At 42.7% G+C, this 12,626-nt stretch overlaps 1 protein-coding gene across 3 annotated transcripts in view; it reads left to right on the top strand.

Moving 5' to 3' along the window:
* Positions 1-12,626, top strand: part of cep120 (centrosomal protein 120) — a 130,156-nt gene that overhangs the window by 24,202 nt on the left and 93,328 nt on the right. For all 3 annotated transcript variants that reach the window (XM_068029921.1, XM_068029922.1, XM_068029920.1), the window contains 2 exons: positions 1,588-1,785; positions 7,530-7,751. In XM_068029921.1, the coding sequence (XP_067886022.1) occupies positions 1,588-1,785; positions 7,530-7,751 (420 nt within the window). The remainder of the gene's footprint in view (positions 1-1,587; positions 1,786-7,529; positions 7,752-12,626) is intronic.

Genomic DNA, 12,626 nt, shown 5'->3' with positions numbered 1-12,626 from the left:
ACTAGTCACATCCCTCCATTCTGAAAAGCACCCTTCCACTGCTACCCTGTCTTCTATGACAGAGCCAGTTCTGTATCCATCTTGCCAGCTCCCCTCTGATCCCATGTGACTTCACCTTTTGTATCAGTTTGCCATGAGGGACCTTGTCAAAGGCTTTACTGAAGTCTATATAGATAACATCCACTGCCCTTCCTTCATCAATCATCTTCGTCACTTCATCAAAACACTCAATCAAATTAGTGAGACACGACCTCCCCTTCACAAAACCATGCTGTCTCTCGCGAATAAGTTCGTTTGTTTCCAAATGGGAGTAAATCCTGTCCCGACGAATCCTCTCTAATAATTTCCCTACCACTGACATAAGGCTCACTGGCCTATAATTTCCTGGATTATCCTTGCTACCCTTCTTTAAACAAAGGAACAACATTGGCTATTCTCCAGTCCTCTGGGACCTCACCTGTAGCCAATGAGGATGCAAAGATTTCTTTCAAGGCCCCGGCAATTTCTTCCCTTGCCTCCCTCAGTATTCTAGGGTTGATCCCATCAGGCCCTGGGGACTTATCTACCTTAATGCTTTGCAAGACACCCAACACCACCTCCTTTTTGATAATGCGGTGACTGAGATTATCTACACTCCCTTCGCTAGGCTCATCATCCACCAAGTCCTTCTCCTTGGTGAATACTGATGCAAAGTACTCATTTAGTACCTCGTCCTTTTTTCCTCTGGCTCCACACATAGATTCCCTTTTCTGTCCTTGAGTGGGCCAACCCTTTCCCTGGTTACCCTCTTGCTTTTTATATACGTATAAAAAGCCTTGGGATTTTCTTTAATCCTGTTTGCCAATGACTTTTCATGACCCCTTTTAGCCCTCCTGACTTCTTGCTTAAGTTCCTTCCTACTGTCTTTATATTCCTCAAGGGATTCGTCTGTTCCTCGCCTTCCGGACCTTACGAATGCTTTTTTCTTTTTGACGAGGCTCACAATATCCCGCGTTATCCAAGGTTCCCGAAACTTGCCAAACTTATCCTTCATCCTCACAGGGACATGCTGGTCCTGGATTCTAATCAACTGACATTTGAAAGACTCCCACGTCAGATGTTGATTTACCCTCAAATAGCTGCCCCCAATCTAAATTCTTCAGTTCCTGCCTAATATTGTTATAATTAGCCTTCCCCCAATTTAGCACCTTCACACGAGGACTACTCTTATCCTTATCCACAAGTACCTTAAAACTTATGGAATTATGGTCACTGTTCCCGAAATGCTCCCCTACTGAAACTTCGACCACCTGGCCGGGCTCATTCCCCAATACCAGGTCCAGTATGGCCCCATCCCTAGTTGGACTATCTACATATTGTTTCAGGAAGCCCTCCTGGATGCTCCTTACAAATTCTGCCCCATCCAAGCCCCTAGCACTAAGTGAGTCCCAGTCAATATAAGGGAAGTTAAAATCACCCACCACTACAATCCTGTTACTTTTACATCTTTCCAAAATAATTAATAATTTCAATTAATATGGATATTTAAATTAAAAAATCTAGTCGTCACAAAAATTAATATGTAGTATAAACTTTGTTTTTCCCCAGTTGATTCCTAGTACAATTAAGCTTCCAGAGGAGAGACCTGAATTTTTCTTTTACTACACTTTGCTGGGAAATGATGTGACCAATGATCCTTTCATTGACCTGATGAACCCTAATTTTGCACCTGAACGAGCTTCAGTGAGGATTCGTAGTCGACTAGAAATTCTCCGGCTGTTCTTATCTTCACAACCAAGTCTCCAGGTAGATTTCGTATTATATTCTTCTGTTCACAAGGTACAGTAGTCAATGTTATTAACTTGTAATACATTATACATTAATCCTGTCATTTGGGTAAATTTCATGTGCTGGTTAATGGAGCTAACCAAACATTGTCAAGTAAAATACTTAAATTTCCATTTGCATCTCCATGGTCTCAATCTACTTTATCTGTAATCTCCTCCAGCCAGTACTTAGCCACCCCGACCACCTGAAAGCACTGTTTCTCTCATCGATTTTGTTCATTTTCCCTCCCTTTCATCCACGACTGATGATAAAGCCTTCAGTTCACACAGACTTACTCAAAGGAATTCCCTCCCTAAGTCTCTGCTTGATATCTTCTCCCACTTTTTTATTTTTAAAAAAGCATCTTTGATCTATCCCTTTGACCAATCATACATTTCTATCCTTATGCCGATCTGTGAAACACTTCAGAATATTCTTTTATGTTAACAAAGTTACATAAATGCATTTCTTGTTGCTGCTCAAAAACTGGCTGTTAACTTGTATGATTCTGGAAGTGCCACCTTGGGTTACAAAGAATTACATGGAATTTATAGCACAGAAACCGGCCATTTGGTCCAACTCAATTATGCTGTCGTTTTATGCTCTACAGAAGTCTCCTCCCATTCTACTTCATCTAATCCTACCTGGCTATCCTTCTATTCCTTTTCCCCTCATGCACAAGTATAGTTTTCCCTTAAAAGCATTGTGTTCGCCTCACAAATCTGTGTGGCAGAAAATTCCGCTTTCAGAACACACTCTGGGTTAAGAGGTTTCTCTTGAATTTCCCATTGGATTTATTAGTGTCTACCTTATATTGATGACTCCTATTTTTAACTCCCACCCACATAAGTGGAGACATCTGCTCTAAGTCTGCCCTATCAAGCCGCTTGATAATATAAAAGGTCTCCCCCTCGGGCCTCTATTTTCCAGAGAAAAGTGCCCCGGCCTCTTCAGTGTTTACTGATGGTTAGACCCCCTTGATTTTGGTTCCATTCATGGAAGTACTTTTCACAATTTCTCTCATGCCTCTATATTCTTTTTGTCATGAGGCGATGAGAGCTATGCAGTTAAGTACGATCTAACCAAACATGTATGTTCTATACAAATTTAACATATGTTTCCTGCTTTTCAATTCTGTTCCTCTAGAAATAAATCTCCGTGCTTTTGTTAGCATTTTTATGGCCATGTTAATTTACTTTGATACTTTTATTGATTTATGGATGTGTACATTTAGATCCCTTTCTCCTCTATCCCATTTAAGCTATTTTCCAAAGTGTCTGTGGCTTCCGTCACGCACATCAGAAATGAGATGATACAACCTTCACAGACTAACTTTGAAAAGTTCTGAAAAACGAGTTTTGTCTTTAAAATATGAACCCTTTTTTTAAAAAGTGAGCAATAGTCCAAAATGGCCACCGAAGGAAAAGGGGATTAGACTTTTGTGTATCCAAAGAACAAATCTTCAAAGCCAATAAGTGTTAATGAAACCCATCTTGCACATATCTTAAAAACATTCCAGAGTGAATGTCTTCTTCCAAAACAAAGGAGGTGTGAAGTAGCCACATCCTGAGCCATTGTGTGATCACCATAGGAAAGAAACCAGAATGTCTCCTAACAGAGGAGGTGAGAAGTGACATAGTTTTACCTTAAAACAAAGACAGCCAGAGAGAGAGAGAGAGACGGACCCAAAAGGGGAAGCTACTTGAAAACCAGTTACAATTGCTTATAATTTAAAATGTGACATACAGGAAGACATTCATGAACTTGCAGAATAGGCAAGTGAGTTTCAATATAGATGACAATGAGGTGGTGGATTTTGGTAGGAGGAGTCAAGAAGTGTTGTGGCCATGTGGTTTAACGTGGGTGGTTCCAACTGTTCAACTCCCCACCTGATGACCGCATTCCTGCAAGCCAGAAAGCGCTTGCTTGCCCTGCTGAAAAATCCAACATCTGTATTATACAGCAGAGAGAGCTCGAAGTGACCCTCCATCTTCAACAGAACTTTCAATCTAAAGAAATCTACAAGCATCTCAGGCTTGCGACTGTCCAGAACTTGAGTCTTAAGAGAATTCAACAGGTTTACCATAACCCTTCTCCCCCACTAAAACCCACCTACCTCTTTCCCTTCCCTATCTGTTCCCTCATGTGCGTGTACGTGAATGCATGAGTATATGAGATTGCGACAATTTCGGGCTAAGGTGTATTGATCAATAAACATTTGACTTTGTTTTTAAAACTTACAAGAAAATCCGTCACCGCCTTTTTATTTGAAAAATAAAACACCAAGGGGCTAAACACTTGATACCAATACACTCGCTGTGGTCAGGTGGGGAGTTGAACAGTTGGAACCACCCAGTCAAACTGCATGGCCTTAACACTTCTTTATTCTTCCTACCAAAATCCACCACCTCACTGTTATCTATTTTGAAACTCCCTTGCCTATTCTGCAAGTTAGTTCATGTCTTCCTGTATGTCACATTTGAAATTACAAGTAAGTTGTAACTGGTTTTCAAGAAAATAAACTAGATGCGACATATAGAAAGCATTTGTTGATTTCTCCACGTTTTACTTGATTTTCTTTATGTATAAGACATAACTTCATTGCCAATCTTCCCTCTCATTTCTTGAAGGTTTTGCGTCATTGGCATCTGTTCTTTGAATCTCCAGTACTGCACTGAAGTTGCCATTGTTCAAAAGTAATCCATGTTGGTTGGCAACATCATGGTTGAACTTGTTCCTTTCTCACCTGATATCCCCACATGCAACACTTTACAGAAAGCTTTATTCGTTAGCAATTGGGAGCAGGAATGGGGTTTTTTTCTCTTTCATACCATAACCCAAGGACAAGGAATGCAATTATATAATTTCCACTATGACCCTGAATGAGGCCAGCTAACTTGGCTTAGACTGAGGATTGAACCTGAAACCATCCAGATCTGTTTCGGTATTAGCAACTTGCAAAATAACTGCCCCAAACCATTGTTTAACTAACTTTCTACCAAAATTATTTAACATCGAAACAGCAAGACAAAAACTAGTGTGAAATGTTTTATTTTCATAATGCCTTATTTGTGCAATTTTAGCAAGTAATGTTCATAACAAATGAATGGTATGTTTTGTGGGGGACTAAATTTTTGTAAATCTGTGTTGCCCATTAAATTGTCAAATAGCCTCCTACTGTTGGGATGTAACTACAAGGGAAGTTTTTTTTTAATTCAGAGGAGGTGGTGTCTCTGCCAAGGCCCACATTTATTGCCCATCCTTAATTGCCCTTGCGAAAGTGGTGGTGAGCTGCTGTCTTAAATCGCTGCAGTTTATGTGGTGAAGCTACTCTCGCAGTACTGTAAACTGGAGTATTCCAGAATTTTGACCCAGCAACAATAAAGGAATCGCGATAAATTCTGTATGTTGATAGATATATTTCCTGCATGGTGTCAAGCTTCTTGAGTGTTGGAACTGCATTCAGGCAGGCAAGTGGAGAGCATTCCATCACACTCCTGACTTTTGCTTTATAGATGGTTGAAAGATTTTGGGGAGTCAGGAGGAGCCACTTGCCTCAGAATACTCAGCTCCTGACCTGCTCTTATTGCCACAGTTTTTATGTGGCTGGTTCCTTTCAGTTTCTGGTCAGTGGTAACCCCAGGATGTTGATGGTGAGGGATTCAGCAATGGCAATGCCATTGAATGTCAAGGGAAGCTGTTTAGATTCTTTTTTTTTCTTGTTGGAGATGCTCATTGCCTGGCACTTCTGTAGCGTGAATGTTAATTGCCACTTATCAGACCAAGCCTGTCTAGATCTTGTTGCACAAGGCCAGTAGAATGGGCCTATACTTTCTGGAGTTTAGAAGAATGAGAGGATCTCATTGAAACATAAAAGATTGAGAGGGTTCAAACTTGATGTTGAGAGGCTATGACTCCTGGCTGGAGATTCTAGAACTCTGGGGCGTAGCCTCTTGATAGAGGGTCAATCATTGAGCACTGAGATGAGGAGAACTTTCTTCACAGTATTGCATTTTTTGGAATTGTCTATCCCAGAGGGCTGAGGATGTTCAGTTGGTGAATATGTTCAATTAGATTGCTAGATTTATGGAAACTAAGGGATATGGGTTTGGATGGGAAATCAGAGTTGAGGTTGAATTTAAGCCTTGATCTTAGTGTGATGGGGACTTCGGGAGAAGCCCAAGATGGATCCCCCACTTGGCACTTCTGGTTGAAGATGGTTGCAAATGCTTCAGCCATGTCTTTTACACTCACACGCTGGGCTGCACCATCATTGAGGATGGAGATGTTGAAGGAGCCTCCTTACTGTTAGTTAATTGTCCACCACCATTCAGGATTAGATGTGACAGGACTGCCAAAGCTTTGTTCTGATCTGTTGGTTGTGGGATTGCTTAGCTCTGTCTCTAGTATGCTGCCTCCACTATTTTGCATCTATGTACTCTTGTGCTGGAGCTTCATCAGGTTGGCACCTCATTTTTAGGTATGCCTGGTGCTGCTCCTGGCCTATTCTTTCACGCTGCTCATTGAACCAGGGTTGGTCCCCTGGTGTGATGGTATTGGGAGAGTGAAGAATTTGTTGTGCCATGAGGTTATAGATTGTGGTGGAATACATTTCTGCTGCTGATGGCTCGAGTGCTTCATGGATGCCCAGTTTTGAGCTACTAGACCTGTTTTATCCTATTTAGCACAGTGGTCGTGTCACATAAAATGTTGAAGGGAGTCCTCATTGAAAACTGGGCTACATGTTCACAAGGATGTGCTGCTAGTCACTCCTACCAATGCTGTCATTGTCAGATTCCTCTGTGACAAGTTGGTTGGTGAGCACAAGGTCAAGTGGGTTTTTCTCACTACCTCCCTCAGACCCAGTCTGGTGGCCCAGTCCTTCAGGATTCGGCTAGCTTGACCAGTGGTGGTGCTATCGAGCCACTCTTGGTGATGGACATTGAAGTCTCCAGACCAAGAGTACATTCTGTAACTTTGCTGACCTCAGTGCTTCTTCCAAGTGGTGTTGAGCATGGAGTACTGATTCATCAGAGGGACGGCATTAGGTGGTAATCTGTAGGAGGTTTCCTTGCCAATGTTTGACCTCCTGCCATGAGACTTCATGGAATTTGGAGCCAATGTTGAGGGCTCCCAGGGCCATTCACTTTCGATTTGTCTTCCACTATGCTGCCACCTCTGATAGGTCAGTCCTGCCACTGAGACAGGACATACCCAGGGATGGTGATGAAGGAGTCTGGGACATTGGCTGTAAGATGTTACCGTTAATATGACTGTTAGGCTGTTGTTTGACTGCTCTGTAGACAGCCCTTCCAATTTTGTCAGAAGTCCCCAGATGTTCGTGAGGAGGACTTTGCAGGATTGAATGGGCTAAGTGTGCCTTTGTTGTTTCCAAATCTGATACCTAGGTTGAAGCCAAGTCATCTTTCCGATTTTATTCTTCTTTGTAGCAGTTAGGTACAAATGAATGGCTTTATAGGCCATTTCTGTGGATAGTTAAGAGTCAGCCACATTTCTGTTGTTCTGGAGTGACGTGTAGGCCAGACCTGGTAAGGATTACTGATTTCTTTCCCTAAAGGACATGAGTAAACTAGATGGGTATTATTTGAGGTACTAATATTTTAAACATGGAATTTTCAAATATGTAATGTGTAGTCATGTCTCTGGATGGTGAATCTAAATGCAACCATTGACACTGAAGTTTCTTTTCTTTTAAACTTCAGATTCATTTGTGCTGTGGAGAAAGGTCGCTGGGCAGCACAGAGATCTCGTTTGCAGGATTTCTGAAAGGAGACCAAGAAATAGTTCATCCTGTAGCAGTTGAAGGAGCATTTACTTTGGTGCCACCGAACAAAGCAAAGCACAAGGTCCCTCCTCTGCCACTTGAGTTGTCCCCTACTGTGGGAGTGTCAGTAACTCTTAGGAAAGAAGGAATAAATTCTCAGGTAGTCACTGATTGCTTTATTTCGATTTAGTATATCCTGGAATTTTCTCCATTGCTTCCAATCAAATTTTAATTTACTGTAAACTTGTAAGGAAAGCAAAAATTCTATTTTTTGTGAATAATTGTGTGGGGAGAATCAGATATGGTTTGTAAATATGTTACGGAAGGTATTGAGGATCTATAAAATGGTTACCAATGCACCTATCCATCTGTCTTACTGGATTATAAGTCTTGCAGCTACATACCCCTCCGGTCAACTTTTCATTATATAAATTCCTATTTCTACATTTGTAGTGGAAACGATCTTTGAAAACTTGTTAAAATATCGATAGAGGCAATGGATAGGGTAGTGGTTAGGGGTGGCGCAGTGGTTAGCACCGAAGCCTCACAGCTCCAGCGACCCGGGTTCAGTTCTGGGTACTGCCTGTGTGGAGTTTGCAAGTTCTCCCTGTGACCGCGTGGGTTTCCGCCGGGTGCTCCAGTTTCCTCGCACAGCCAAAGACTTGCAGGTAGATAGGGAAATTGGCCATTGTAAATTGCCCCTCGTGTCGGTAGGTGGTAGGAGAATGGTGGGGATGTAGTAGTTAATGTAGGATTAGTATAAATGGGTGGTTGTTGGTCGGCACAGACTCTGTGTGCCGAAGGGCCTGTTTCAATGCTATATCTCTAAATAAAATAAATAAATTGAAGGCGAGGAGGTACTGGAAAGGCTGGCTATGCTTAGGGTAGATAAGTCACCTGGACCGGATGGCTTGCATCCCAGGTTGCTAAAGAAAGTGGGGGTGGAAATAGCATAAGGGCTTGCCATAAAATTCCACTCTTCCCTAGATATGGGGGAGGTGCTAGAGGATTGGAGGGTGGCAAATGTGACCCTCTTATTTAAGAAAGAGTGTAAGGACGGTCCTAGCAACTACAGGCCGTTCAGTTGAACATCAGTGGTGCGTAAGGTTTTAGAAACAACAATCGGGGGGGGAAATCAACAGGCACTTGGAGACGTTTGAGTTAATTAAGGATAGCCAGCACAGATTTGTGAAAGGTAGATCATGCTTGACTAAAAGGGGTCATGAAATATCTTTAGCAAACAGGGTTAAGGAAAATCCCAAAGCCTTTTATTCGTATATAAGGAGCAAGAGGGTAACTAGAGAAAGGATTGGCCCACTCAAGGATAAAGGAGGAAAGTTATGCGTGGAGTCAGAGAAAATGGGTGAGATTCTAAACGAGTACTTTGCATCGGTATTCACCGAGGAGAGGGACATGACGGATGTTGAGGTTAGGAACAGATGTTTGATTACTCTAGGTCAAGTCGGGATAATCCTGGTAATTCTAGACCGGTGAGCCTGACGTCAGTGGTAGGGAAGCTGCTGGAGAAGATACTGAGGGATAGGATCTATTCCCATCTGGAAGAAAATGGGCTTATCAGTGATAGGCAACATGGTTTTGTGCAGGGAAGGTCATGTCTTACCAACTTAATAGAATTCTTTGAGGAAGTGACTAAGTTGATTGATGAGGGAAGGGCTGTAGATGTCATATACATGGACTTCAGTAAGGCGTTTGATAAGGTTCCCCATGGTAGGCTGATGGAGAAAGTGAAGGTGCATGGGGTCCAAGGTGTACTAGCTAGATGGATAAAGAACTGGCTGGGCAACAGGAGACAGAGTAGCAGTGGAAGGGAGTTTCTCAAAATGGAGACGTGTGACCAGTGGTGTTCCACAGGGATCTGTGCTGGGACCACTGTTGTTTGTGATATACATAAATGATTTGGAAGAAAGTATAGGTGGTCTGATTAGCAAGTTTGCAGACGACACTAAGATTGGTGGAGTAGCAGATAGTGAAGGGGACTGTCAGAGAATACAGCAGAATATAGATAGACTGGAGAGTTGGGCAGAGAAATGGCAGATGGAGTTCAATCAGGGCAAATGCGAGGTGATGCATTTTGGAAGATCCAATTCAAGAGTGAACTATACAGTAAATGGAAAAGTCCTGGGGAAAATTGATGTCCAGAGAGATTTGGGTGTTCAGGTCCATTGTTCCCTGAAGGTGGCAACGCAGGTCAATAGAGTGGTGAAGAAGGCATACGGCATGCTTTCCTTCATCGGACGGGGTATTGAGTACAAGAGTTGGCAGGTCATGTTACAGTTGTATAAGACTTTGGTTCGGCCACATTTGGAATACTGCGTGCAGTTCTGGTCGCCACATTACCAAAAGGATGTGGATGCTTTGGAGATGGTGCAGAGGAGGTTCACCAGGATGTTGCCTGGCATGGAGGGCGCTAGCTATGAAGAGAGGTTGAGTAGATTAGGATTATTTTCATTAGAAAGACGGAGGTTGAGGGGGGACCTGATTGAGGTGTACAAAATCACGAGAGGTATAGACAGGGTGGATAGCAAGAAGCTTTTTCCCAGAGTGGGGGATTCAATTACAAGGGGACACGAGTTCAAAGTGAAAGGGGAAAAGTTATGGGGGGATATGCGTGGAAAGTTCTTTACGCAGAGGGTGGTGGGTGCATGGAACGCATTACCAGCGGAGGTGGTAGACGCGGGCACGATAGCGTCTTTTCAGATGTATCTAGACAGATACATGAATGGGCAGGAAGTAAAGAGATACAGACCCTTAGAAAATAGGCGACAGGTTTAGATAGAGGATTTAGATCGGCGTAGGCTTGGAGGGCCGAAGGACCTGTTCCTGTGCTGTAATTTTCTTTGTTCTTTGTAATCTAACTGAATTTTTGGATGCAGTAACAGAAGGTTGATGAAGGGAATGCGGTGGATGTTGTCAGTATGGATTTGAATAAAGTGTTCAATGAAGTACCACATAAAAGCCTGGTTAACAAAATTGAGGCTCATGGAATAGAAAGGCCAGTGTCCAATTGGATAAAAAAATTGGCTTAAGGACAGGAAACAGCGAGTCGTGGTAAATGGTTATTTTTCAGACTGGAGGATGGTCGACAGAGGTGTTCCCCAAAGTTCAGTGCTAGGGCCACTGCTTTTTTTTTTAGTTGCTTATATATAAATGACTTGGATCTTGGAGTACAGAGCAGAATTTCAAAATTTTCCCATGATACCAAACTTGGAGTAGTGAAGATGCTACGCACTGTCTGCAACAGGGTATTGATAGGCTGGTAGAATGGGTAGACAAGTGGCAGATAGAATATAATACATACAAATGTGAGGTAATGCATTTTGGAAGAAGGGATAGGGCGAGGCAATATGGACTTAATGACGCAGTTCTAAAGAGTGTACAGGAACAGAGGGACCTGGGGGTGCATATGTATTGATCTTTGAAGGTGGCAGGACATATTGAGTGGTTAGTAAAGCATATGGGATCTTTGGCTTCCTAAATAGAGGCATTGAGTACAAAAGCAGGGAAGTTATGCAGAAGCTTTTTAAAACATAGAAACATAGAAAATAGGACTAGGAGTAGGCCATTCGGCCCTTTGGGCCTGCTCCGCCATTCAAAAAAGATCATGGCTGATCGTCTAATTCAGTTCCCTGTTCCCACTCTTTCCCCATATCTCTTGATCCCTTTGGCATTAAGAAATATATTTATCATCTTGAATTTATTTAATGATTTGTCCTCCACTACCTTCTGTGGTAGAGAATTCCACAAGTTCACTACCTTCTGAGTGAAGAAATTTCTTCTCATCTCAGTTCTAAATGGCATACCCCGTATCCTGAGACTGTGACCCCTGTTTCTGGATGCCCCAGCCATCGGGAACTTCCTCCCTGCATCTAGCCTGTCTAGTCCTGTTAGAATTTTATAAGTTTCTATGAGATCCCCTCATTCATCTACACTCTCGTGAATATCGGCCTAGTCGACCCAATCCCCCCTCTTATGACAATCCTACCATCCCAGGAATCAGCCTAGTAAATCATCTTTGCACTCCCTCCATAGCAAGAACATCCTTCCTCAGATAAGGAGACCAAAACTGCACACTATACACTAGATGTGGTCTCACCAAGGCCCTGTATAACTGCAGTAAGACATCCTTGCTCGTGTACTTAAATCGTCTTGCAATGAAGGCAAACATACCATTCTCCTTCCTAATTGCTTGCTGCAGCTGAATGCTTGCTTTCAGCGACTGGTGTACAAGGACGCCCAGGTCTCATTGCACCTCCCCCTTTCCCAATCTATCACCATTCAGCTAATCTGCCTTTCTGTTTTTACAACCAAAGTGGATAAAGCTCTGGTTGGGCCCCAACTGGAGTATTGTCGAGTTTTGGTCACCACACTTTAGGAAGGATGTGAATGTCCTTGAGAGGGTGCAGAGGAAATTTACCAGAATGGTTCCAGTGATGGAGGATTTTGGTTACAAGGTTAGGTTAGAAAAACTGGGGGTTGATCTCCCTGGAGCAAAGGAGATTTGATAGAGATGTACAAGATTATGACAGGCTTAATTAAGTTAGACAAGGAAAAACTGTTCCCATTAACTGATGGTACAAGGACTAGGGGACACATTTTGAAGGTTTATGGCAAGAGATGCAGGGGTAATGTAAGTAAGAGCTTTTTAAAGCAGCGAGTGGAAATGATCTGGAACTTGCTGCCCACAAGGGTGGTGGAAGCGGCGACAATCAATGATTTCAAAAGGAAATTGGATGGGCACTTGAAGGAAACCAACTTGCAGGGCTACGGGGATTGAATGGGGAAATGGGACTGACTGGATTGCTCTGCGGAGCGCCAGTGTGGACCTGATGGGCCGAATGGCCTCTCTCTCTGCCATAAATGATACTATGGTTCTATGACACTAATTGCATCCTCCTACCAATGGCAGTGCTGCCATACTACTACTAGCAGATATGAGTAATTTCAGCATGACATTTGCATTTACATGACATATGAGTAATTTACATTGCATTATAAACGTGTAAATGTGAGGATA

The sequence above is a fragment of the Heterodontus francisci genome, chromosome 4 (assembly GCF_036365525.1).
Source record: "Heterodontus francisci isolate sHetFra1 chromosome 4, sHetFra1.hap1, whole genome shotgun sequence".
NCBI classification, from domain to species: domain Eukaryota; kingdom Metazoa; phylum Chordata; class Chondrichthyes; order Heterodontiformes; family Heterodontidae; genus Heterodontus; species Heterodontus francisci.
This window is presented reverse-complemented; position numbering and strand designations above follow the sequence as displayed.